Source organism: Phacochoerus africanus, chromosome 15 (genome assembly GCF_016906955.1).
Source record: "Phacochoerus africanus isolate WHEZ1 chromosome 15, ROS_Pafr_v1, whole genome shotgun sequence".
Lineage (NCBI taxonomy): Eukaryota > Metazoa > Chordata > Mammalia > Artiodactyla > Suidae > Phacochoerus > Phacochoerus africanus.
The window spans coordinates 110763054-110788717 of NC_062558.1; the positions used below are offsets into that span (position 1 = coordinate 110763054).

At 39.1% G+C, this 25664-nt stretch overlaps 1 protein-coding gene across 4 annotated transcripts in view; it reads right to left on the reverse strand.

Moving 5' to 3' along the window:
* The window catches only part of HPSE2 (heparanase 2 (inactive)), a 726022-nt gene extending 700627 nt beyond the window's left edge, over positions 1 to 25395 (reverse strand). For 2 of the 4 annotated variants that reach the window (XM_047760831.1, XM_047760830.1), the window contains exons 1-2: positions 25031 to 25395; positions 21946 to 22103 (exon numbers count right to left, since the gene is read on the reverse strand). In XM_047760831.1, the coding sequence (XP_047616787.1) occupies positions 21946 to 22103; positions 25031 to 25320 (448 nt within the window). In that variant the 5' untranslated portion in view covers positions 25321 to 25395. Of the gene's footprint in view, positions 1 to 21945; positions 22104 to 22738; positions 23644 to 23917; positions 24371 to 25030 lie in introns of those variants that run through there. The other 2 variants (XM_047760833.1, XM_047760832.1) reach the window with 2 other exon arrangements.
* Between the last annotated feature and the right edge of the window lie 269 nt (positions 25396 to 25664).

Genomic DNA, 25664 nt, shown 5'->3' on the forward strand with positions numbered 1-25664 from the left:
AGGTCTCTTGTTGTTCCAAATGAATCTTAGGGTAGTTTTTTCTATTTCTGTATAAAAATAGATGCCAAAATACCACTGGGATTTTACAGGGATTGCATTCAATCACTTTGGGTAATATGAACATTTTAACAATATTAAGACATCCAATCAGGATGTGTTTCCATTTATTTGTAACTTAATTTCTTTCATCAGTGTTTTATAGTTTTCACTGAAATATCTTTAACTTCTCTAGTTACATTTATTCCTAAGCATTATATTCTCTTTCATGCTATTGTAAATGGGATTGTTTTCTAATTTCCTTTTTGGATAGTCCAGTGTCAGTGTCAAGAAATCTAAGAAATACAAAATATGTCGATTTTGTATTCTGCAACTTTACTGAATTCAAACATTAGTTCTAAGATGGTAAATTGTATGTTATGTGACTCAGTATTAGTCACTGAGTTATTGAAATATGTTCAGTATGCAGCAAAGTGATAGGCAGATCGTAACTCATTACTGTTAGTTACTGACTTACTGAAATGTGTTCAGTGTGTACCAAAGTCTTACGCATCTAGAAAAATGGTGTCAAACATTTTGTAAATAATTCCTTGTCCCTATAACCAAATTTCTTTTTAGGAGATACAATAATTCATTTTTAGCTCTAAAACTGATGTCCCCACATGTCTGCTGGAAATTGAATTGGAAATATTTTACTGTATATAATAGAGCTTTGGAGTCAAAGCAGTCTGGGGTTCCTGTCCTAGTTCTGCCATTTACCAAATATATGATCTTGAACAAGCTATTTAAAATCTCTGAGCCTGAGTTACCTCATATGTGTCGTAATAAAAATGCACCTACACCATAAGACAGTTATGAAAATTGAATAAGATAACTGGTATAATGTGGATACAATGTCTGACTCACATTAAATGTTTAATAAAAGTCATTGGTAAGAAAAATATCTATATGTTGATGACAACAATGATGACAATGATGCCAATTAAGAGGGCCATTCACTCACTCACCTAATCCCTATTTATAACCAAGAATTATAACTGTAGGACAACAGGGCAGGTTTAAGAGTGAAGATTAGATACAGGCAAGATTTTTCCCCCTGTATATTAATTAGCTTCATTTATAACTGTCACAGAGACATGTCACAAATATGTGGGGAAGTCTGAAATACAAAGGTGTTTTCTTCCCACGTACTAATTAATACTTAGAAAAAAATTAACCCCATCTTCAATTATCTAATTGTCTGGCTTTATTTGCCTTTTGGGAGAAAAGTCAGACAAAAAAGGAAGATGTGAAAAGGGAGATTGTTTCCAGTTGAACTGACAGCAAAAACCTACTCTACACTAAATTTTTAAAAATTAAGTTTTTCTCATGCCAGTGCTATTAATCCCTCAATTTATACGCACTGTCTGATCCTAGTAAATATCTTTTTTTTAAAGACTCCCTTTCATGTTAGAAATGGAGCCCAAAATAATTGCAAAGGATATTATCCACATCAAACCAACTACCATGTCCTGTCAATTTTTCCTTTGTAAAGACTCTCTAACTATTTCTTTCTTTCTCACTACTGCTTCACTAATGTTATCTGTCCTCATCTCACTCCTGGATATCTCACTCACTAGCCCCTCCTTCATCCCTCTACAGCTAGGAATCTACCTCTGTTCTATTCTATTCTGTGAGGAGCAATGAAATAAATCTTTCTAAAATATCACATATTTTCTTAGGCACAATCTTTCCTTGATTCTCTGTTATCTAAAGGATTAAATCCAAACCCCTTAATTATTTCTCAAATAACACTCAGATTGTCTCCCATAATCTAATCCCTAAATCATAATCCAATTTCATCTCTTAAGGAATGCCTTTTATAATTGGTTCAAATGACCTTAGTATACTGGAAATGGTATTGGTCCAATGGCACATAATCAGTATCTTTAGTTCATCAATTCCCAAACATTAAGCAGTTACAAACAAACAAAGAAGATAAAATAATAACATTTCTTCATTTCCAAATACTCCTGACCATGACTAAAAACCCCAAAAAAGAGATTAAATTCAAATATTTGTAAAACCAAAACCCACCCTATATGCCTTCATTCTCAAGACTTTCAACTGTGCTCACAGTTATTTCCAGAGCCCTTCCAATTTCCAATAAACCAAGACTGCCAAAAGATGAGCATGACACTGATCTCTACGCTACTAACTCATCAGCCTACCAAGGTGTCATCAAGGTTTGACAATGCTCACTTCCATGCCTTCACCACAGCCCTCTCTCATATTAGTAAAGCAAGTGAAACTACTAGGGGAACAAGCCAAGGGCTGAGAGTAGCTAAGCAAATCAGCTGCCAGGATGGGAACAGAATCTAGGAATTCTACCCCCTCCTCATATTCAATTCCTAAGAGTTTGTCCATTTATGTTTTGTCTGTTTTTAGTTTCTCTCCACACTATTTTCCCTTCTAAATAAACAAGCTTGCTCTAAGACAACAAGTCTCTCAAGATGTGAGGGCTCCTTCTTCATATGCAAGCTGCAACTCCTCAAGATCTCTATTTTCTACATGTGAATATTTTATTACATCACATTCACAGATTCTCTGTAGACTCTAGGGTTTTTTTGGTTAATGGTGACTGCAAACACAGATCTAGAAACAACTACTGGAAGGGCAACTACTCTCAAATTATGTGAATTAAAGACCTCTGTTTACAATTTTGATGGATTCCAGACCACCACGATCTAACCCATTCATTATTCTTTCAGCAAATACTTATCGAGTACCTACTACATGCCAAGCCCTGTGCTTGGCATAGCATATACGGCGATTTAGAAAAACACCACCACAAACTCAAGGGTAGAAATACCAGAGACAGAGATCTACTCTAGGATGAAGTATGGGGTGAGTCCTGAGCATTATTATTTTATAGTAAGAGGATCATTAGCCCCTCTCTGGTTTTTAAACTCTGTAAGGGTTAAGTGTTAAAACAGGAATTCAATACAAATAAGCATTTTTGACCACCCACCGTAACCTCATCACTGAACCAGATATGATAAAATTCTAAGATGGACTGCAATCAACCATGCATTGTTGAAAAAATATAGATTTTCAGAATCATAAGCACTGATTCTGGCAAGTCCTACCTATAAAGCTAGGACAAGCTACTTAACTTCCCTGAACTTCAGTTTCCTCAACTGCCTGGTAATGCTGTTGTGAGGATTAAATGAGAATTAAAGTGCCTTGCAGAGCATAGGTGCTCAAGAACTGTTTATTGTCTTCCTTTCAAAGAAATTAAGGCCACTGACACCAATTAGGAGACTACCGCTTTAGTAGATGGCCTTTGACAGCAACAGTCAAAGCAAGAAAAAGCAAGCAATACCAAAGGCAGTTAAATAGGCAGGAAGGGGAAATCTAGCGATCTAGCATTGTATCAAAACTGTTTCATCATACTCATGAACTAAAAGAAACATCTTTTAGAGATGAAAAAATACTGTATACCCATACAGTGGAATATCATTCAACAATAAAAAGAAATGAACTACTAATGTATATTTCACATTATGCTCAGTTAAAGAAATTGTTCCCAGGAGTTCCCGTCATGGCACAGTGGTTAACGAATCCGACTAGGAACCATGAGGTTGCAGGTTCAATCCCTGGCCTTGCTCAGTGGGTTAAGGATCCGGCGTTGCCGTGAGCTGTGGTGTAGGTCGCAGATGGGGCTCGGACCCTGTGTTGCTGTGGCTCTGGCGTAGGCCGGCGGCTACAGCTCTGATTAGACCCCTAGCCTGGGAACCTCCATATGCCGCGGGAGCGGCCCAAGAAATGGTAAAAAAAAAAAAAAAAAAAAGACAAAAAAAAGAAAAAAGAAATTATTCCCAAAGAACCATCTATTGTATAATTTCATTTATATGAAACACCTAGAATAGGCAAACCCTTAGAGACAGAATGTATATTAGTGGTTGCCTCCATCTAGGAGTTGGGAGAGACTGGGGGACATAACTAAGTGATGCCAGGTTTCCTTTTGGAGTGATGAAAATGTGACTGTGTTGGTCACACAACTCCAAGAATATGCTAAAAGCCATTCAAGTGTAGACTTTAAATGGTATGTGAATTGAATCAAATGTGAATTACATATCAGTAAAGGTGTTTTAAAAAAGATTAAATATGACAATGCTTGTAACACCTTCGAAATGCTCGATAAATGTATGATGATGTTACTGACATTGTTTCCAAAAGAAAATGCTTTTAATCTCAATTTTTTTCGTGCAGATAATGGATGCAAATCATCTGCATGCTTAATCTCAAAATTATAAAACCACTGTGTAACAGAAAGGAAACATTCAGAAATCTCAGCAATGGTCTAATAATGTAAACTCCTATAAACATTCACAATAATAAGAAATAATAACATTTATAACAATTAGAAATAATAATGGTGATACGAATGAAGTCCTTCTCAACTACTTCAGGTAAACTTTACTGCTTCTTTCTCTGTAACTTGTCTATTTGTATTTCCACCATATCATTATCTCTCATATATGTAACTTTTTCCAGTTAAACGTGAGTTCTATCAGAGCAACAACTATGTCCCACTCATTTTTGTATCCCTTGGGAGAGCATACCACAATGCTGGTATCTAGTTAAGTGCTTATTGTGCATTTAATTGAAAATTCGTAGATTTCTTGAAATTTCTCATCTCTCTGAATTCCTGTTTCAGCTTCCGTAAAGAAGAGAAGAGGATTTTAAAAGGTGACCAATTTAACAATCACAACCCCCATCTCTACCTAACAAATGAAGACACCTTGACAAGGGAGGTTTTGCTAGTTTTGCTACAGTCTTGAATTTCTAAGAATCTCAGGAATAGGGAAATCATCTGAAATAGGTTATTTAGCCCTAGGAAAACCATGAAAACTTTATATAATCAGCCCATGATTCCTGCCACCATCACAGAAGTAAAATGGATGAGAAAGCCACTCTTAGCTCCCCATCTTGCTACTGCCTTTCAGTGAACATTTCCCCATTCTGGCTACCATAAGTACTAATATTAATAACTAGTAGCAAAGTTTTGCCCCTCCAAATATAGTTCCCAGACCAACAACATGGGCAAGACCTGGGAGTTTATTAGAAATGCAGAATCTGGGAGTTCCCGTCGTGGCGCAGTGGTTAACAAATCCAACTAGGAACCATAACGTTGCCGGTTCGGTCCCTGCCCTTGCTCAGTGGGTTAACGATCTGGCGTTGCCGTGAGCTGTGGTGTAGGTTGCAGACGCGGCTTGGATCCCGTGTTGCTGTGGCTCTGGCGTAGGCCGGTGGCTGCAGCTCCGTTTGGACCCCTAGCCTGGGAACCTCCATATGCCGAGGGAGCAGCCCAAAGAAACAGCAAAAAGACAAAAAAAAAAAAAAAAAGAAAGAAAAAGAAAAAAGAAATGCAGAATCTCATTTTTAGGTACCTCTTCAGGTGATTCACATGCACATTAAAGTTTAAGCTTCTCTTCAGTAGAGTTAGCTAAGCCTGGTCTCTAGATTCAGACTGTCTAGACTTCAACTCCACAGCAGACTCACTGGAACACCTAAAGCCAATCACATCACCCAAGGGTTCTTACCCTGGCGTACACTTTAGAACCAGGTGGAGAGATTTTGAAAAATCACAATGCCTTGGCTCCACCAGAGACTGATTTAATTAGCTTAGAACCCAATATTTTTTAAAGCTCCCCTAGCTAGAGGAATGCAGCCAGAATTCAGAATCATTGACTAACCTCTCTGAGCCTCTATCAAATGGGACAGTAAATACTTGCCTCAAGGGGTTGTGAGGAAAAAAATCTGACCATCTTTAGATCCTACTATACAGCACAGGGAACTATATCCAGTCTCTTAGGATAGAACATGATGGACGACAATATGAGAAAAAGAATGTGTGTGTGTGTGTGTGTGTGTGTGTATGACTGGGTCACTCAGCTGTACATCAGAAATTGGTACAACATTGTAAAACAACTACACTTAATAAAAAAATTTTTAAAAGTGCTTTTGGTTATGATAGAACATGATGGAGGATAATATGAGAAAAAGAATGTATACACATGTATAACTGGGTCACTTTTCTGTACAGTAGAAATTAAGAGAATACTGTAAATCAACTATAATAAAAAATTTTTTAAAATAAAATAAAATAGATAAGCAACAATGATACATAGCACAGGGAATTATAGCCACTATCTTGTAATAACTTTTAATGGAGTATAATCCGTAAAAATACTGAATCACTCTGCTATACACCTGAAATTAATAATATTATAAATCAACTAGTTCAATAAAATTTTTAAAAATTAAAAAAAAACAAAAAATAAAAGAGCTTTTGGCCCAGTATTTGGGATGTATAAGTGCTCACTAATTGGTAGTTACTTTATCAGACCTAGAAACATGGAAATGAATTGTTCTAGAGCAGGGGTGAAAAAGAACAGGCTCAAATGTACTAGTCTGGCCACATCCTACAGATAGGCACCTGCCAGACTCATGAGGTACAAAAGAAAGGACACAAAGAACACATTATCCCCAGGATGAGTTCTCCTAGCAGCCAGCTGTTGATTGAAGCTTCAAGGAAACTACAATGTGTCAGGTAAGGGGCACACCATCTCTGCAAGATGTCAGAAAAGACCAGCACCTTGATTTGGAATGTACTGATGGCGGGTGGAGGAGCACTATTTCAGCAGTTCTGTAACACAGGAAATCCCCTTACCACACCTTCCTGATTTATACTGACTCTTGACATACACATGTGTCCTCAACTCTCTTTTCCCTTCCCCCCAAATTTTCAATTGTTCTGTTCCACACTGAGGTGATGAAAACTTAAAACCTGTGGTTATAACTTCTATGAGAAATTTCATTCTTAAAGCTTGCTAAATTTCAACTTTATTGCCATGAGGAAAACAGAAGAAACAAAAGACCCTAGTCATCCACTAACACTAAAACCCCTAGTGAAGACATTTAATAAGTGTAAGTTTTCTGCTGCAAGTTGTTGAAAATCCTGACCTTTGGGTTAGGGTGCCAGTAACCTGCTTCTACAAATGTTCTATGAAACAACAGCATTTATTTTTCTAATGGTTTCAGATTACATGTATAGTTTCACCTATGGGTTTTAACTTGGCTAAGCCTGGCTCGTAGTTCCTTTTGAATCCACAGCTCAATGAATTTAACCGGAGTCCACTCTTTCACGAGGATTCATAATGGTCAGGCAAGTAAGTCCACAATCTGGTTTTTTTCAACAACTGCAAGGAAATAAACACCCACCCAGATGAAAATAGTGTACCTAGCAGGGCACTGAGAGATACACAAAGATTTATTTCAATGGTGATTATAAACATTTGTTAAAGTGTTCATGGTTTAATGACTATGTCACCAAAAGATCATATTCTATTTCCAGCTCCTCTGCTTACTCCCTGTGGGCCTCCTCTGTGGTAAATGTAACCCTCTCACTGGGTGTACTGTCATAGCTAATGAATGTCTGTACTTAAAAGGCTTGTAAATTCTTTGTTGAAAGTCTTCTCAGTGATTCTGGCATCCATAGAGTGCTCTCAAAAGTCCCCTCTGTGCCATTCTCTGGTCTGGTTCTAACCTTACCCTAGGTTTGGAGTCCAATCTCAGAGAGTCTGAGATTCAAGTGCTAAATCTCCAAAAATGGTATCCTGAAGACTGTTGAGAAATTTGTCAATGCAGAATACTTCAAAAAGAATTCAGGATTGAATTCCCCCAGTACACCCACAGCAAACACAGCTTCTCACAAAAAATGATAGACCCATTCTAGCCTTCCTATTTCAGACTGGCACACCACCGCAGAACACTTTTTCACTGAAACAGAGTGAAGGGATTATCATTAGCTGTGTAAACCCCGTTTAAGGGTGTCAGGCTTAAAGACAGAGGTACTGAGTTCTAATCCAAGTTTTGCCACTTAAAAGTTGTGTTACTTTGAGCAAATCCTTTAAGCGTATTTTCTCACTTATAACATGGAAATGCCAAAATTCAAAATAAATTTATTATATACATAGCTCCTCTGAGGGTCAGGGAAGTTTTTATAATCTTTAAAGCACATTACAAATAAAAAGTGTGATTATTTTCTCCTGCAAACAACTGATTAGGGAGCTATTCAAAAATGGCTACCTCTGCCTTAGTCTGTTTCTAACAAAATACTATGCCAAGTCTTTATATAACTCTCTCCTCTTTGGCCAACCAGTATTCAAATTCACAGAGCAGCTTTAAGAAGATGAGTGACATTCAAAGAGAATTAAGAAGTACTCAGCTGGGTTTTCTTTCAAATCACATAGTGCTATACTATTTGAACAAAAAGCAAAAATATTTTTATTGTCACTTTCCACCTGTATCCAAAACATTTTGGTTTTGGCCATGCCTGCAGCACACAAAGTTCCCAAGTCAGAGACTAAACCTGCACCACAGCTGTAACCAGAGCCACAGCAGTGACAACACCAGATCTTTAACTTACTGAGCCATGAGGAAACTCAGGTATCCTAAACTTTACAGAGCACTTGTCTTACTAATGAAAACTGTACGTTGACACATAGAGTTTGTTTTGCTATGGCTATTTTCTTGATATTTGTTCAAAGAATGTATTATGACTAAAAGATTAAAGTGGTTAAGGGTGTTTTTAAAGATGTTAGGGGGATATAAATAACTTAGATTCAATTCCAGTATGGAGAAAAACACACAATACTACAGAACTACTTTGTTAGAAACTATAGACAAATAGCAAACAGGGAAGTTCTTGCAAAAAAGTAACAACGAGTTAAAAGAATAGTTAAATTACAGCTCATCCACATATGAATTATTCTTTAGTCATTGAAAAACAGATCATAATTACTGACTAAAAAGGTATCTGGATAAACAAGTTGTACAACAATATAATCCCACTTAGACATTTAAAATTTTATATACATCTGTATACAAAGGGAAAAAAGTCTAAAAAGATACATGCCAGACTGTTAAAGTGGTTATATGTAGTAGGATTACGGGTTATCTGATATATGTATTATTGAATTTATGTTAATGAGCATGCATTTTATTGGTAATTAAAATAAATAAAAAGCCTAAAACATTAAAGGTAAAAATATGAATAAAGAAGTTAAGCATTGGAGTTCCTGCTGTGGCTCAGCTGGTTACAAACCCAACTAGTAGCCATGAGGATGCAGGTTCAATCCCTGGCCTCGCTCAGTGGGTTAAGGACCTGGCACTGCTGTGAGCTGTGGTTTAGGTTGCAGACACAGCTCAGATCCAGCATTGCTGTGGCTGTGGTGTAGGCCAGCAGCTGCAGCTCCAATTTGACCCCTAGCCTGGGAACTTCCATATGCCACAGGTGCAGCCCAAAAAAAGAAAAAAAAAAAAGTTAAGCATTAACCAGAAACATCCTATGAAATTTTTAGAAAACAGAAACAACTAATGGGAGAAAGATTATACCCTTTAGGGTATTAAACTACCCCCAAAGATGACAAATAATCTGTCAACAAGTATTTATTGAAGAACTACTAGGCAAAAGTCACCCTACCTAGATGTTATAGAAACAACAGAAATGATAAAGTCACTACTCTCACAGTGACGTAAAATCTAGGGGTAGAGCTAAGTCTACATGAACATACAGAAAAAGATACCTGAGAACATAAGGCAGAATATGAAAATAGTCCAAAGAGAGATTTTTATACAATAAATGCCTTAGAAATTCAGGCTCAATAAATGTTTCATGAATGAATAAATGAGAATGAAGAATTCATAGAGGACAAATTTGAGCAGGATTTTGAAAGGCAGGAAGAATTCAGAAATGGATAAAAAGTGGGCAGACAGATGATGGAGTAGGGGATCCAGAGGGTTAGAAATTAAGAGAAGAGCAGAGTGAGTGGGAGCTCTGTGACAGAAAGTTACACCCTCTGCTTGTAAACAAACTCAGGTTCCTATGGGGAGGAAAGAAGAAGCTGACCAAGGTGTGTGGGATGACGTGAGAGGGCCTTGGAAACAAACCGGAGGAGAATAAGGAGGACCTGAGTTAGCAGACAAGGGATAACCCTAAAGGTTTCTAGCTAGGCAGTGATAGAACATGGAGCTTCAGAAAAATTAATCAGCCAGGAGAAGAAGAGAGGCTGGAGAAAGCAAATTCAGTTCCCTTAAAAGTGACAGAATAGATAGAAGGTAATAACTGCCCATACCAGATGGAAGCAGCCACAAGGTATACAATACTTTTCAGTTATCCCCATTCTCAAACTTTCATATCCGACTTAAGCTAATATAACGCCCTGCCCCCCACAAGCAAAAGCCTTTAAAGCTATCTTGATAGAGCAATGAGGAACATTATGCTAGTATGCTATAATGGGAAAAGTGAAAATCACCAACTTTAGAGTGAGACTGGTAGCTCTGCTACTTACCAGCACAGATACTTGTATATAAATATATATAAGACTTTGTACAGACTTTATAACCTCTTTGCTCCATAATTTCTTCATTTTAAGTAGCTATAAAAGTATTCTCTACATAAATTTAACAAAATCTCAGTTCAAAGAGAAAGATTAGGAAGAGAGGTATGGATGGGTTTTCTTGAAACTTTACCCTTATCAATCCCCTTTACACTTCACAAGGTCTCTCTAGTATCAGAATTTGAAAGAAGAAAAATGCAGAGTATGGTTCCAGTCTACAAATAAAAATAATTATTAAATTGCCCAACAATTTGATGGTAACTTTCCAATGACTTTTTCAAATGTTCTTCTTTTTCTGTGGTTTTTTTTTTTTTTTTTTTGGCTGCACCTATGGCATATGGAAGTTTCTGAGGCCAGGATCCAACCCACCCAGGTGTTGACAATGACACTGTTGATCCATTTCAGGTAATTTTTTCAATGCATCTGCTTCCAAAACAGACCTCCTCCCCAGAAAAACTAGTAAGTTCTATCCCATATTGGATCAGCTATTGTTCTATTCTTTCAATATGTTGCAAAGTGTGAAAGACATCTTTCTCAATTCTTCATGTGTCTCTCTGTGATTATTCTTTTGTTGTTTTTCGTAACAACTATTTTGTGTCCTAACCCATGGGACCTCTGAACATCTTCATGGGAGGGTATATAGCATGTATTTTGTTTTTACTGCTCCACAATGCTTAGTACATGGCTTTTGAGTGCCAGATAGATTAATGGATGAATAAATGAAACAGTGAATGAATCAAAGACTGAATCCCTCTTATCTAAGCCTGGTGAAGAGAGGACAGGACTGGGTTCTAATCCTGGTTGTACTAATTACTCATTTTACGACCTTTAGCAAGTCACATGTCTTTTCCAAGTCTCCATTCCCCCCCACACACACACAAACACACACACTTCTTATTAGACTGATTTAATGCTTAAAGGAGATAACATATTAAAACACAGAACTCAACAAACAGGGAGTTCCCGTCGTGGCTCAGTGGTTAACGAATCCAACTAGGAACCATGAGGTTGCGGATTCGATCCCTGGCCTTGCTCAGTGGGTTAACGATCCGGTGTTGCTGTGAGCTGTGGTGTAGATTGCAGACTTGGCTCGGATCCCGTGTTGCTGTGGCTCTGGTGCAGGCCGGCAGCTACAGCTCTGATTCAACCCCTAGCCTGGGAACCTCCATATGCCTCAGGAGCAGCCCAAGAAATGGCACAAAAGAAAAAAAAAAAAAAGAACTCAACAATCAGTAGCCATTATCAGCATTATTATTTATCTACCCTTAAGGCTAGGTCAAGATCTCTCCTCCTAGGCACCTGTCCTGATCACTCCAGCTCTCACTTCTCTGAACCCCCTTCTCTTAACTCCTATAGCCCTTACAGCTTGTTCTATATCCTTTAACCTTTGAATGTATACTATCTTGTTCTCATTGCTATTATTTCTTGCATGTCTTGTGTGATTGAAAATATCTTTAACTCACAGAATCTTAGATATTACAAGTAAACAGTGTGGTCCATTTTCTTCATTTTATGGGCAAGGAAGGCTTCAGGAAGGTCAACAACTTGCACAACAACACATTTAGCAGAAAAACGGAGACTGGTACCAAAATCTCCTTGAGAAGTTCATTAACAGATGTTCCACTTAAGCCTTTGAGTTTAATGAGTGATGTCATTGAGTCCCTGCTCCATAACCCTTTAGCTGGATGGCCTGGGCAAGTTTTTAAACTCTCTGTGCCTTGATTTTCCCATTTGTCAAATGGGAATAATGCTATTTTTCTCATAGGGTTGATAAGAGGATTAAATGTTAATCTATGTAAATTTCTTTCTTTTTGGGGGGGTCTTTTTTTTTTTTTTTTTTGTCTTTTTGGCATTTCTAGGGCCACTCCCATGGCATATGGAGGTTCCCAGGCTAGGGGTCTAATCGGAGCTGTAGCCGCCAGCCTACACCACAGCCACAGCAACACGGGATCCAAGCTGCATCTGCAACTTATGCCACACTCACAGCAACGCCGATCCCTAACCCACTGAGCAAGGCCAGGGATCAAACCCGCAACCTTGAGGTTCCTAGTCGGTCGGATTCGTTAACCACTGAGCCACAATGGGAACTCCAATTTATGTAAATTTATTAAAATGGAACTTGACATATAATAAGCACCCAAAAATGTTAGGTAACATTATCATATTATTAAGCTGCAAGGGAAACATTCATTCTTTCATAATATTTCAAAGATAATGCCCAAAATCTGAGCAATTTAACTTTTCTCAGCTTTTCAACCTCACCTTCCATCTTTCAAGATATTTTTACCTTTCCAAAACAAGTGAAAAATAAGGTACTGGTTCAATCCCCAACTCCCTCAATACAAACATATAGATACAGATATGTACCCATCTTTCCAAATACGCAGCTTATATTTTTCACTCTTTATTCTTCACCATACAAAAAGCAAAACACATGCATTAAGGTTTGTAAATAATGTAAATACTTTGTTTGACTTAATGTGTCTGTTCCACGCCATGTGATGATAATGATCTCTATATGGATTTTTATGTTTTGATTGTAAATTCCTAGAGACAAAAATGGTATTTGCTTAAGTCAATCAAACATAAATTCTGGGACACTTGGACTAAATTATATCAAGTATTCAGAGCAGAACCTCAGAAAAATTTAGATAATGAGAGACTGGCCTTGCAGAAGGCTTAATGAAAGAGAAGACTTGGGCAGAGCGTTGAAGGACAAGAAAAATTTTTAATTCAAGACAGAAAATGAATGTTCAAGGTGGAGGGTGTAGTATGAGCAAAGCGGAGAGACCAGCCAAGATTAATCTGACCCAAGTAGAGAGATGATACTGGAGACCACTGAGAAATCTTCCTGATTATATAAGACCAGAGCACTTTGAGAGTACAGTTCAGGTTCTATTCCTCTTGGGTAGCTCACGTCTAGCACTAAGCTTGGCATATGCTAGAAATTGTTGAAAATAAAAAAAAAATTATTGAATTAAGCAACATTACACTGTTTTTCACTGTACTAAAATGAAGAAAACTGATCGTGAAACTAAAGGACAAAGGAACTCAACAAGGTATCTATACCTTCTACAGCAGTAGTCACTAGTCTGTAAATTTAATTTATTTTGCCTACATCACCAACTATGGACAAGTGCAACAAATAAAACACATCAAAATTTCTCACTTACCCACATTCTCATATTCTCTCTCTCTCTCTACCCCCCCTCCTCTCCCTCTCTCTCCTTCTCACTCTCTCTCTCACTCTTTCTCTCTGTCTCCTATACATACACACACTGTTCAGAATTCCAATCCATTGCCTCATGGACTGAGACAGCTGAAAACTTGATAAAGGTACTAAGAAGCACTGAAGTTAAGAGTCTTAATGTGGAGTTCCCGTCGTGGCTCAGTGGTTAACGAATCCAACTAGGAACCATGAGGTTGCAGGTTTGATCCCTGGCCTCGCAGAGTGGGTTAAGGATCCAGCATTGCCATAAACTGTGGTGCAGATCACAGACATGGTTCAGATCCTGCCTCGGATCCTGCATTGCTGTGGCTGCAGTGTAGGCTAGTGGCTACAGCGCAGATTGAATCCCTAGCCTGGGAACCTCCATATGCTGTGGGTGCAGCATTAGAAAAGACAAAAAAAAAAAAGATTCTTAACGTCTAGTCCATTTTGATGAGCTATTCTCAGAAGAGGCTCCTGACTCTAGAAGCACAAACCATGTGACAGGCAGGCTGACCATGGAATTTTGAAAGAAACCTCTTTTATTCCATGAGGTACCTATCCCACCAGAAGGCCTTGGGAGAACAGGAGAGAGAATGCAAATATACAGGGCAAGAGAAATAGTAATATTTGGTATTGGCAACAACAGCACAATTTGTGTTGCACAAGAACACACAACTTTCTGTGGATTAGCTTTGGCCCCAGTAACCAGGTAGTAAATTATACAAATGTGGTTGTGACTGAAAGGTTTATTTACTGGACTTTCTGATTCACTTAAGTTACTCAAGCCATCTCTACAAGCAGCAGATCAGAGTTTCCTGATCTCCACCACTTTAAGCACTATACAGATCCACAATGACTAAACTACGACTAAATGACATGATAACTCTATCTCTGTGAGATACCATATTCAATTCACAGGGATACAGTGAGCTGCAACTAGCACTCAGGACCTAGGTACCAAACTACAAAACACAGCATAAAATACATCCATTTTGTTTCCAAAAAGCAGAATAAGACATATACAAAGCTTCTGATGATTTTTGACACCCTTTAATACAATATTAAATTGTATTAAATCTTTCTAAAGTTGCTGGCAGACAAATCATGAAATGCCAAATGATGGCCTTGGAATGAAGGCTTTTCCTCGCCTAAAAATATCTAGAAACTGCTTTTGGATGATGCTGCTGAAGTGATAAGAGGTCAGGAATAAGTAATCTGACAGCTGTACCTGGACTTCATTCATCTTCCCAGCCTCAGTGTCTAACAAAAGGCCTGGAACTAGATGCCTGTTCAATGAGTAAATTCATGAGTGAATAACTATTATGAAACAGTAACCTGTTTTTACTTTATAAAAGAAAGAAAGGTAGCAAAAATTACCAAGCAGATTCTAAAACCTTTATTTTTATATACCCTATAAGAACCAAATTAATAATTTAAATTATCTCTTCTTCAAACATTCTTTATAACTCAAACCTGATCAAATGCAGTTATAACACACTTCCGCTAAAGTATGTAAATGTGTGCAATGATTTGGAAAAGGAAAATGGGAGAAGGCAAGGGTCACTGGCCATACTGAAAATGTTCCTTCCTCTCTCCAATGGAGTAAAAGAACTTATAACAGCCTCTATTTTCCTATAGGGCCAATTTTATTTTACTACGCTTAAAATACAATCTGATCTGGATTTACCCAACCAAGCTTTACTCTCACAAATGTATTTTCTTCTTTTTTAATTACATATTTTGGGAGTTCCCGTCGTGGCACAGTGGTTAACAAATCCGACTAGGGACCATGAGGTTGCGGGTTTGGTCCCTGCCCTTGCTCAGTGGGTTAACGATCCGGCGTTGCCGAGAGCTATGGTGTACGTCGCAGACGCGGCTCGGATCCTGCGTTGCTGTGGCTTTGGCATAGGCCAGTGGCTACAGCTCCGATTAGACCCCTAACCTGAGAACCTCCATATGTCGCAGGAGCAGCCCAAGAAATAGCAAAAAGACAAAAAAAATAAAATAAAAAATAAAAAATTAATTACATATTTTGGAGCTAACAAAAATACATCAGAACTTCTTAAAACCCAAATTAGATATAATTCTAGAAAAACAAGCTTTTCTTAGAAAAATTTGTAATATATACTTTTCATAATTTTTAAATTATAAACATTTCTGAATTACCAAAAAAAATATGCACATAGGCTTCTATTGAAAAGAATTTGAGGGAGTTCCCATCATGGCTCTGCTGTAGCAAACCCAACCAGTATCCATGAGGATGCGGGTTCAATCCCTGGCCTTGCTCAGTGGGTTAAGGATCTAGTGTTACTGTGGACTGTGGTGTAGGCCAGCAGCTGCAGCTCCAATTCAACCCCTAGCCTAGGAACTTCTATATGCCACAGGTATGGCCCTAAAAAGCAAAAAACAAAAAAAATCTAAAAAGAACTTGATATGGTTCTAGCAACATAAACTAAGGTAATTTCTAACATGTACCTTCTATGTAGCTAGAGTGGTCTCTTCACTGCCCAAACACATATTTAGGGTTTACCTCATGCTCTTTCCCTCGACCTAAATGTCCTCTCTCGTCTCTCTCTCTAAGGTTTATGCATCTTGAAAAGGCCCAACCTAACTCCCACCTAATTCTGGCCAGCATTTATCTCCACTTTTCCTGTTACACCCTAGCAAACTATTACGTTCCACTTAGCACTTCATTCTATATTGTCTTTGTGTTAATCTTCAGTTTTATCAGTATAAATGTTACCCCACTAACAAGCTATTAGACTACTGTTTAGGGACACTGACAGTAGGGACAGTGTCTTTTGAAGGAGAAAGGTCAAGTATTTCATAAATTATCCTTCACTTTGGGTTTGACTACTACTTTCCCATATTTAAAAAGAGTTACAGATTTGGGGGGAAAATATCACAAAGGTAAAGTGCTTTTCTCATCACATGGTATCAGGGAACACATGATTTCAACATGACCTGTCTCCTGAGGTTAACCTTGATCACTTTGTTGAAATGACATCTGACAATTTCTTCACTGTAAAGTTACAATTTTTCCCTTTACAGCCTCTCTTCTTTAGAAACAAGTTGTTGAATCCAAACCACACTCAAAGGGAGGAAAGAAATTCCACCTACTAGAAGTATCAAGGAATTGGTGGCCATATGTTAAAACCATCATAATAATTAATTAATATTATGAGAGAGATGCTTTGAGACCATGCAAATATCAGTTTTGCCTTAAACTTCGCCTACTTATTTTAACAATGATTAGTGGATCTTGCAATAATCACTGTTATGCTCTAATGTAGATATGGGATATCTTTTATTTATTTGATAATCTGCCATTCTTTGTCTATCATGAAACTAAAGACAGAGTAGTTAATCAATAAATATTTGTTAAGTGTAACTGAATTTCAAGAAACATTTATGTAAAATAAAAGTAAGATAGTGAAAGGTGAATCCATTCAAGGCAAATATTTATTTTGGCAGTTGTGCTGTTCTTATGTCATATTGTCTTGATTGATGGAATAGAAATATAAAGAATTAACTACCTCAATTCTACTAAAACTAAGAAAACTTCCTAGAGAAGGAAGAGAATAATAACAGCTGTACAGTGCCTTAGAGTCTACAAGGTACACTCCACATTCTTTATTTAGGATCTCAGAGCTCTTAGAAGAGAAAATTTTCAGGAGATGAAGACTAAAAAACCATTTAGGTTTGTGAAAAGGTACTATTAAATTGAGAATTGGAAAATTAGGCAGAGAAATTACATAAGGTTAAGCAAGAAAAGCATAAATAAAGACAAAAAAACAAAAAATAAAGATAAAAAAAACAGTGTAGGTTCAGCGCTAAGCCTTTAAATAAGGTTATAGAGTTGATTTAATGTATAGTATGAAACCAAGATACTTAGACTACCAAAGATAAAGAGTACATGCTTAAAATAATGAAGTGTGTCATTAAAATAAGTATTAAGACTTATTTTATTGGACTTCAAGGGAAAATGCATTGAAGGTGAAAAAATGAACAGAATCTATATGTACGTGTTTACTCATTTCTTCACTGGTCACCTCCATTTTTCCAGTGCCTTTAAAAGCCCTTAAACTAGTATGTATCCAAAAACATTTGCTGAAGTTCTACTAAGTGTCATACACAATGCTAGATATTTTGGGATATGCAATAATTAGATATGGTCCCTTCCTATAAAGAATTTGCATTCTAGGTGGAAAGGTAAAATGAATATATAAAATGAGAAAAGTTAAAAAGCAAAGCAAGGTAGAAGGGACCAAAACATAATGAGAAAGAACTTCAACATTCCAGAGAAAGAAGAGATCACTATGGAATCAGCTGTTCAGGAAAGGCTTGTGAAAAATAAGTGGTACTTGCAATGGGTCTTCAAGAATTGGGTGGAGTGGGGGGGGAGGGTGGGATTTGAACAGAGCCAAGAAAAAGGCATTCAAAGCAGAGACTGAAATGACTGAATAAAAGTGGCTGAAATAAAGGTGCTTTAAGGAAACAGTGAAAATCAAGCAGAGCTGCAATAAAAAGTATACAAAAACAGGGTACAAAAGGTAAGCTAAGATTGAAAAAGGCTTTGAATGCCAAGTTGAGGAGTTTGAGCATTTCTGTAAGCAATCAAAAAGTAAAGCTTTCCAGCAAAAATGACATGCTAAATATGATATTTTAAAAATATTAAGCTGGCTTCTGACATGCATAAAAATGGTACATATCTTGATTAAAGATATGGCTATGGCAGTAAAGAGCTAGGCATACAAATAAAGCACACTGAATATATAACCCAGAGGGGCAGACTGTAACAAAATAAATGAGAACAAAAGATTAATGCAAAATTTCTTTGTTAGGAGCAAGAAAAGCATAATATCACACAGAACAGAGTAGTTAGGCAGAGGGTAAGATTCCAAAGTATGAGGAAGAGTCCTATTTTTATTTCCTGTATCATCACCATATTTGAAATTCAAGTTGCCTAGGCAAAGGGTGGAATAGGTAACTGTATTAAAGGACTAACTAGAGAAGCTGCCAAAGTGATATATTAGCAGTGGCTTTAAAAAGAGAAAAGGTAGCTGCATTAAAAAGCTTTACAAATATTTGGAAAAGAAAAGCCATATGACTTGTTAATTGTACTATTAATTCAGAGGAAAACAACAACAAAAAAGATCAAAGTGCACTATAAATGAAGTAACCAGAAAAGTGTACTTTACTCAATCTGGAACTATCAGCTCATTTTAATGTTAGTATAAAACAAAACTAAAGATTAGTCTCTTCTCTCATTACCATACCAAAAAAAAAAAAAAAACCAGCCACCCTATATTCTCCTTCTCTGTTCCTTAAAGACAATTCTCTCTATATTCTCTTAATCTTAATCATCTCAAACAACTCCTTAATTCTATCCCCTTTCTTCTATATAAACTTTGGTTGCATTGCATCTTATTCACTCCTTAATCCCACTTTAAAATATTAAGCCATAAATTTTCTGAAGCTGCTTTTAATAAAAATAGAAATACTTAGCCTTCATACAGTATTTCATAGTTAACAAAATATTGTATACACATTACCTCTCAGAACTCTCACAGAAGCAATCCACAGCAGGTATTATCATCATCCGTATATATTATACAGAAGTAGCAAGCCCAGGGCCACACATTCATAAGCGATAGAGCCAAACTTGAAACACAGGCTTTCCGAATCCAAATTCCATATTCTTTTCCCTATAGGAGTTTCATAATTTGCCAGTAGGTGTATCTTATTATTCAAAATGTACACTATTATTTTGTACTATGTTTAAGCTAATACACCTTTTTTAAAAAACATAAGGTACCTATGCTCAAGTGACTATCACAGGGCCATTTACCAAGAAGATCTAATTATTTTAAGAACCTCATTTTGATGACAGTTATCACTGGATGAAAAATGACAGCTGAAGTATAATGTTTGCAAAACTGCTGAGACCATACCAAAACCATGTTTGCCTTTAATTCTGCAATGCAACATCCACCAACAAAGATAATATGGGTGATTTAAGGATATGTAAGCATCAAAGGGCAGAAACAGGGCATTCCTACTCTCTTTTACTCTACTAAGGCCTCAAATTCTGATATAGTTCAGAGCGTCTTATTACCACAGAGACATAAATCAAAAGGAGTTCAGCTAGAAGCAATAAAACAGATTAGTGTCTGGAAGGACTGACTTTAAAGAAAGTTTTTAAAGAATTAAATCCAGGTAGTCTAGATAAAACACAGCAATGAGGAAATCTTTTTTTTTTTTTTTTTGAAGCTGACACTAACACCAAAGACAAATGACAAATTATTCTGAAGGTAAATGACTAAAAAATGCAAAGAATAATCATCAAATAATCAAATATTTGGAGAATATACAGGGAAAACTGGAGAAGTTTACCAGCAAAAAACTATGGGACAAAAGAACTCTCTCCCACAGGAGTGGTGAAAACTACATTCCTAGAGATATTTAATACCATGTTGGACAAAACAAGAAAAGGATTCCATATGGAATGATCCTGTACTAGCCCCTGAAGTGGTGGGAGGATTGAGGATGACCTCTTAGATCTTTTCCATTTCTGATTTTTTTTTTAATTCTATGAAGTTTTATGGGGCAAGGCCCTCTGCCAATTTCCTTTCTCTCCATGATGCCAACTTTCTCCTTTTACAAAGGGAAATAAATTGTATCCTTCATTTTAAGCAGATCTTGCATTCTCAATGAATAGGTAATATAATCCTAGGTATAAATTTGGGAGAAAAAGGCTAATTCCTTTTAATAATCCTCTTTTCCCACAGTGGTTCCTTACAAGTGTTTCCACAAACTAAAGAGGAAGTAGTTCAAATGGACTCAAAGAAGAGCAGTCTCATCAGGAAAAACATTAATACTCTCTTTTCTTGTATCTGAACAGAGTTGACAGTGACCCGGGGAGCTATAAAGCTCTGGGTCAAATTACCATCAGAGCTGCTGTTTAGGATTATCTTTTACCTTTCAGCATTTTATGCTGAGTGACATCAAAATCTACTTGCAATCCACATGTTTATGGCAATGACATTTACCTTTGAAAAGATGTAGCCTTAAACACCTACACACTTGGCAAATGTTGTAAAAGGGTAAGTCTTACTCATGATTCAAACTCAAGAAACCTCAGCCTTGCCCTCTTTCTCCAGTTCGGCACTTCAAAAAAAAAAAAAAAAAAAGTTTCTCAGCCAACCTTGAAATAGATCCTAACTTTCCAGAATTCCCATTCAGTGAAAGCCCCAGCAAATACAACGGCATTTCCTTGCTTTGCTGATTTATAAGGACAAGATGTAACAAAATCCAGGGAGCTCTAAGAACCTGCCCCTAAGCTCTTTAAAAATAAAACTGTAGCTCACTTATAAGAAGGGACAGCAGGGCAGAGACAGCCCTCCAAGACTGGACACTAATGCCTCTTCTATCCAATCTAAACAACCTAAGTGGCTGAAGACCCATGGATTGCTATCTTGCCTATTTGAAAATCTGTCCCTCTACCCATAGAGAAACTTCATAGATACTAACACCAAAACCCATAAATGATATTTTAAATATAATTTTCATTTTAGGTTAGGTTAGACTGTTCAAACCTAAAAAGACTGGCCTCTCACAATGGAATATGATTTGGAGTTTTCAAAGCCTGCATAACACTTAACTCATCTAACCCTGGCAGGAAAGGCTGGCATTTATAAGTCCATTTTAAAACTGAAAATATATATGATTCTCAAATTAAAAATTAGGTGGTCTAAAGGAAAACCCACTGAGATTTTCAAACCTTCCCAAACAAGGGACCAATCTAAAAAGGGTTAGAAGGCTTCAGAATGGGTTTCATAAAAAGGCTAAAAGCATCCATTAGCCTCATCTCAGGAAAGCAAGAAATAAGAAAAACAAAAAGACATTTTTTTTCTATAATTTGAAAAAGGAATAGCGACCCTGATCCATCAGCAGCCTGTGAACCTGACTGAATTTTCTCAAAAAACCCACTGAACCTTCTCCCCACAGGGCTAGCATGCCAGAAGTTTTGGCTACTAGTTCTTGGCCTCTGAGACAGCCACCCAGAAGAAGGCAGGCAGCCTGAACAAGTATAACATGATGAGCTCCCTTTTCCTAAGCATGTCAGGAGTCCCACACTCCAGTGTCCCCTAGCCTACAGCTACCAATTTTTCAAGTGCTTCAACCTGACCCTCGTCCAAATCTGCACTCCCCCCCACACACACCGACTGCTCACTCCTAATCCCCAAACTTCCCCCACCCCGCAAGAGTGGGAAACAAGTTTCTCACCATCCTCATAGTTTTTGAGATAATAATCCGGGCCGGGGCCCCCGCGGCTTTTTGCCGGGTTCCTCAGGTTCTGGAACTGCAGAAAGTCGGTCCTTTTGCCCCCGAAGCGCAAAAAGGCAGGCGAAAGTCCCCGGGCCAGAGTCACCAGACGTTTGGAGCTGCAGGGGTAGAGAAGGAAAAAGGAAAAGATCCGAGGGACCGAAGAGAGGGCTCGGGGCACCAGCTAGGCCCTCTTCCCACTCTCTGCGGCGTGCCTGGCGCCCCAGCCCGCCCAGACTTGGGCCTCCGGACTTCGGGGGCTACGCCTCCTGTCCCCCGCCAGCCGCAGCCCCCTCCCTCAGGACCCGACGAAGCTCGCCAAAGGTGGTATTTACTAAGAGTTAAACTGCATTTGTTAACAATGTGTGCACAGGGTGGGGAGTACACTTCTGCTGAGAACACCGGGCTAAAGCGCAGTTGCTGGGCTTCTGCCCCTGCCAGGAAAGCGCTCCAGGAGGAGACGCGCAGCGCGAGGATGCCGGCTCCGACTTTTGCCAAACTTCTCGGCTTAAAGAAGGGACCTGCTCCTCCTCTGCCCCAGGAACACCGCAGCCTTTGTGGAGAAGGTGAAACCTGCCTTCCTTCAGAGACTAGGAACCTGAGTTCAAGTTCTGATTTTTTTTTTTTTTAATGCCAAAGTTGATTTTCCTTTTCCACTAACTTATAACAACCGCATGTTATCTCACAAAGCTCCTAAGCAAAAGAGATACCCAGGGTAAATCCTTGTCTTTATAAGAACACTCTCCACCCCCACCTTGCAGAGGAAAAACAGTCCCTCTTTGGCCCATGAAATAATTCAGCTCGATCCCTGGAAAGGTAACGTCCTCCTCTCCACCCCCTGAGTGGGGCTCCATCTTTTTTCCTTCCCACCGAGGCCCTCTGGAAGCTCGGGGTGAGTGAAGTTTCCTGAAAAGTAGAATCTGCTCCTCTAGGAAATTCGAGGAGCATCAGAACAATAACGTTTGCATCTATTTAGGTTTAGGATTTCCATAAATAGGTCTTTAAAAAGCCATGCTTTTAATTCAGGAAGCGGTAGAGAAGGAGCAATGCAGATGCTCTTAAAGCTAAGGGCATCAGCTGTTGTTGTGGATCTCTAGTTATCTTTAACGCTTTGCTGGTTCGGGTTCTTTAAATCCAAATCCAGATGGTACTAGTGAGTATCATAAAGGCTGAGGATAGGAGAGGAAAAGAAAAGAAAACAAAACAAAACCGAGACTCCAGTTGCGGAATTTGACAAACGTAGTGGCAGACCCGAGAAGTCCGGTAGCTGGAAGGACTCAGCTTTCAGGACCGCGTTCCGGGGCGGGCGCAGTCACGAGTCGTGTGGGCCCACGGCGGGCAGAGGAGAGGTCCGCGAGGGTCCCGCCCGCGCGGAAACCGCATTTCCAAACAACGGTCCACCGGAAGCCTGCACTGCCAATGCAAAACGCCCCGCCACAGCTTCTTCCCCGAAAAGCCTCCTTCCACAGTCTTTTCTGCGGCAAGCACTTAGCAAGAATGAGAGGTTTGTTTTTTGTTTTGGTTTTTTTGTTGGGTTTTTTTTTTTTGGGGGGGGGTGCTTAAGATCAGAAGAAAAAGAACCCCGAATGAGTCCGCGCAGCTCAAGAAGTGCAATGCAAGTGGGGCGTGCTCCCCCACCTCCGGACGAGCTCACAGACAAGCTGCTGCACGGAAGAGCTTCCGAGGAGGAACCCGGGCCGCGCAGAGCTGTTCCCGCCCTCCAGCGAAGGCACCGGCAGGAACCGAGATGCCTAGGCAGCAGCACGCACTAGTCCTCCCGCAAAGCTCGCTACACGTGGAAGGAGCGCTCCACACAGCTCCTCCCGCTACCTACAGCGTCCGGTGATCCGGCCAAGGCCAAGGGAGACTCCGAGAGCTGAGGAGCGGGTGCAAGCGAGAAGCAATCTCGAATTTTGCAGTGAAAGATACTCACGAAAGATGCGCGGCGAACGCAGCCTCGGTAAAGAAGTAAGATTGAGAGCGCTCGGAGCTCTTCAAGGGAGTCCACAGCTGAGGCTCCAATTTGGAGGGAATTTTTAAAAACTGAACACTTGGATTCGACATTGCAGACTATTTATTTATTTATTTATTTACAATGCAACTCTGTCCCTGTTGGGAAGGGATCGTGGTTGCCTAACTGCTGAACATTAACAACCCGAGATGAGGGTGAGCTCAATTAGACTCCAAGCCCTAGAGTAATGGAGAGTTGTTCATGATCACAAACCTCCCGGTTTGCTAATCCGCCGGTGCCGAGTTCGGACCTCGGAAACATCCCCGGAGTATTTCTAGGACCCTTTTCGCTCTCCTTATATATGCCACAATCGGAGCAAGTAATTTTTTTTTCCTTTAAAGAAAAACTCAACTATGTAGTTACCGCAGGAGATTCAAGGAGGAGGGACTGGGGGGAGGGGGGCATTCCGTCTATAAAAAGCATCTTACAACGTTCTGAAGTCTGAAGACATAGTGGAGGATATAAAATTAAAAATTAAAAATCCAATCCAACTTGCCCACCGCTCAAGCCTCTGCTTAAATTCGTTTTCTGTCTTGGGAATGTGAGAGAACTGACGAAACGATCATTCCGTGGAAAATTCCACTTTCGTGCGATCCCAGCTTAAACACTCACAGACACACGCAGACACGCACTGTCTCTCACACACACCCATTCCTCTCAGGTCTTTGTTGCTCGAGACCTTTTCTTCGCTTTTGTAACTGCCCTGAACCTCTTGTTTCTTTTCAGAAGGAGACGGGGAGGCTAATTGTGGATATATGTAAGCACAACATTTTTTCAGTCATAACTGATAAGTTTCTGAAATGCCTTCTGCATTGCAAACATGTGCATCTTAATAGAAAACATTGCTTTTCTCAATCACAGTTACAGCCTCACAGCAAATATTCCAGGAGGAGGAAAACCTTTCTTCTCTTTGAAACATCCACTTGGCTTATTTTCTTCTTCTTCTTCTTCCCCCTTTGGAATGGGGGTAGGAAGGGGTGGGGGTTGTTACTTAAAAAAAAAAAAAAAAATGATCTATCGAAGCCCCTGCCTTACCTTAAGAAATCGAGCCAGCCATCATGAATGATGGACGGATCCAGCTGCAGAGAGAGGAAGTTCTCATTGACTGTTCTGACTGGGTTCTTGGTGCTCACATCAAGTAGAATCAGGGTCTTTTCCTTCAAACCTGGAGCTCTGTCTACAGGCAAGGGTCTCCTGTCTCCAGCTTGGGAGGAAAGGGAGAGATGGAGCAACAGAGCCAAGAAGAGAGCCACCGGGGCTAGGCACGCAGGGGGGCGGGAGTTGCTGGAGGGCATGGCTTCAGGGAAGGCACAGAGCACCCTCATTAAACCCCTCTGATTTAAACCTCTCTTCCTACAGGGTCTCGCTGGTGACTAATTGTCCTTATCTAAAGTGTGTGTCTGTCTGCCTTTTTCCCCCCTTTTTTCCCTTCCTCCCCCCCCCTTTTTTTTTCTACAGTGTTTTGGTGCTGGTGGAGCGAACTCACGCCCCTAGCCAGCCTTCTCAGCGACTCGTGCCAAGAGTACTCGTTCACCAGCACCGCCCCTTTAAGAGATTTCGACTGCAGACATTTTTTAACTTTTTAAAGGTAAAGGGGTGGGTGGGAGAGGCGGGAAGAAGAAGGAAGGGGTGGCGTTGTACCCTCCAAATTTAACCCTCTAGGATCGGA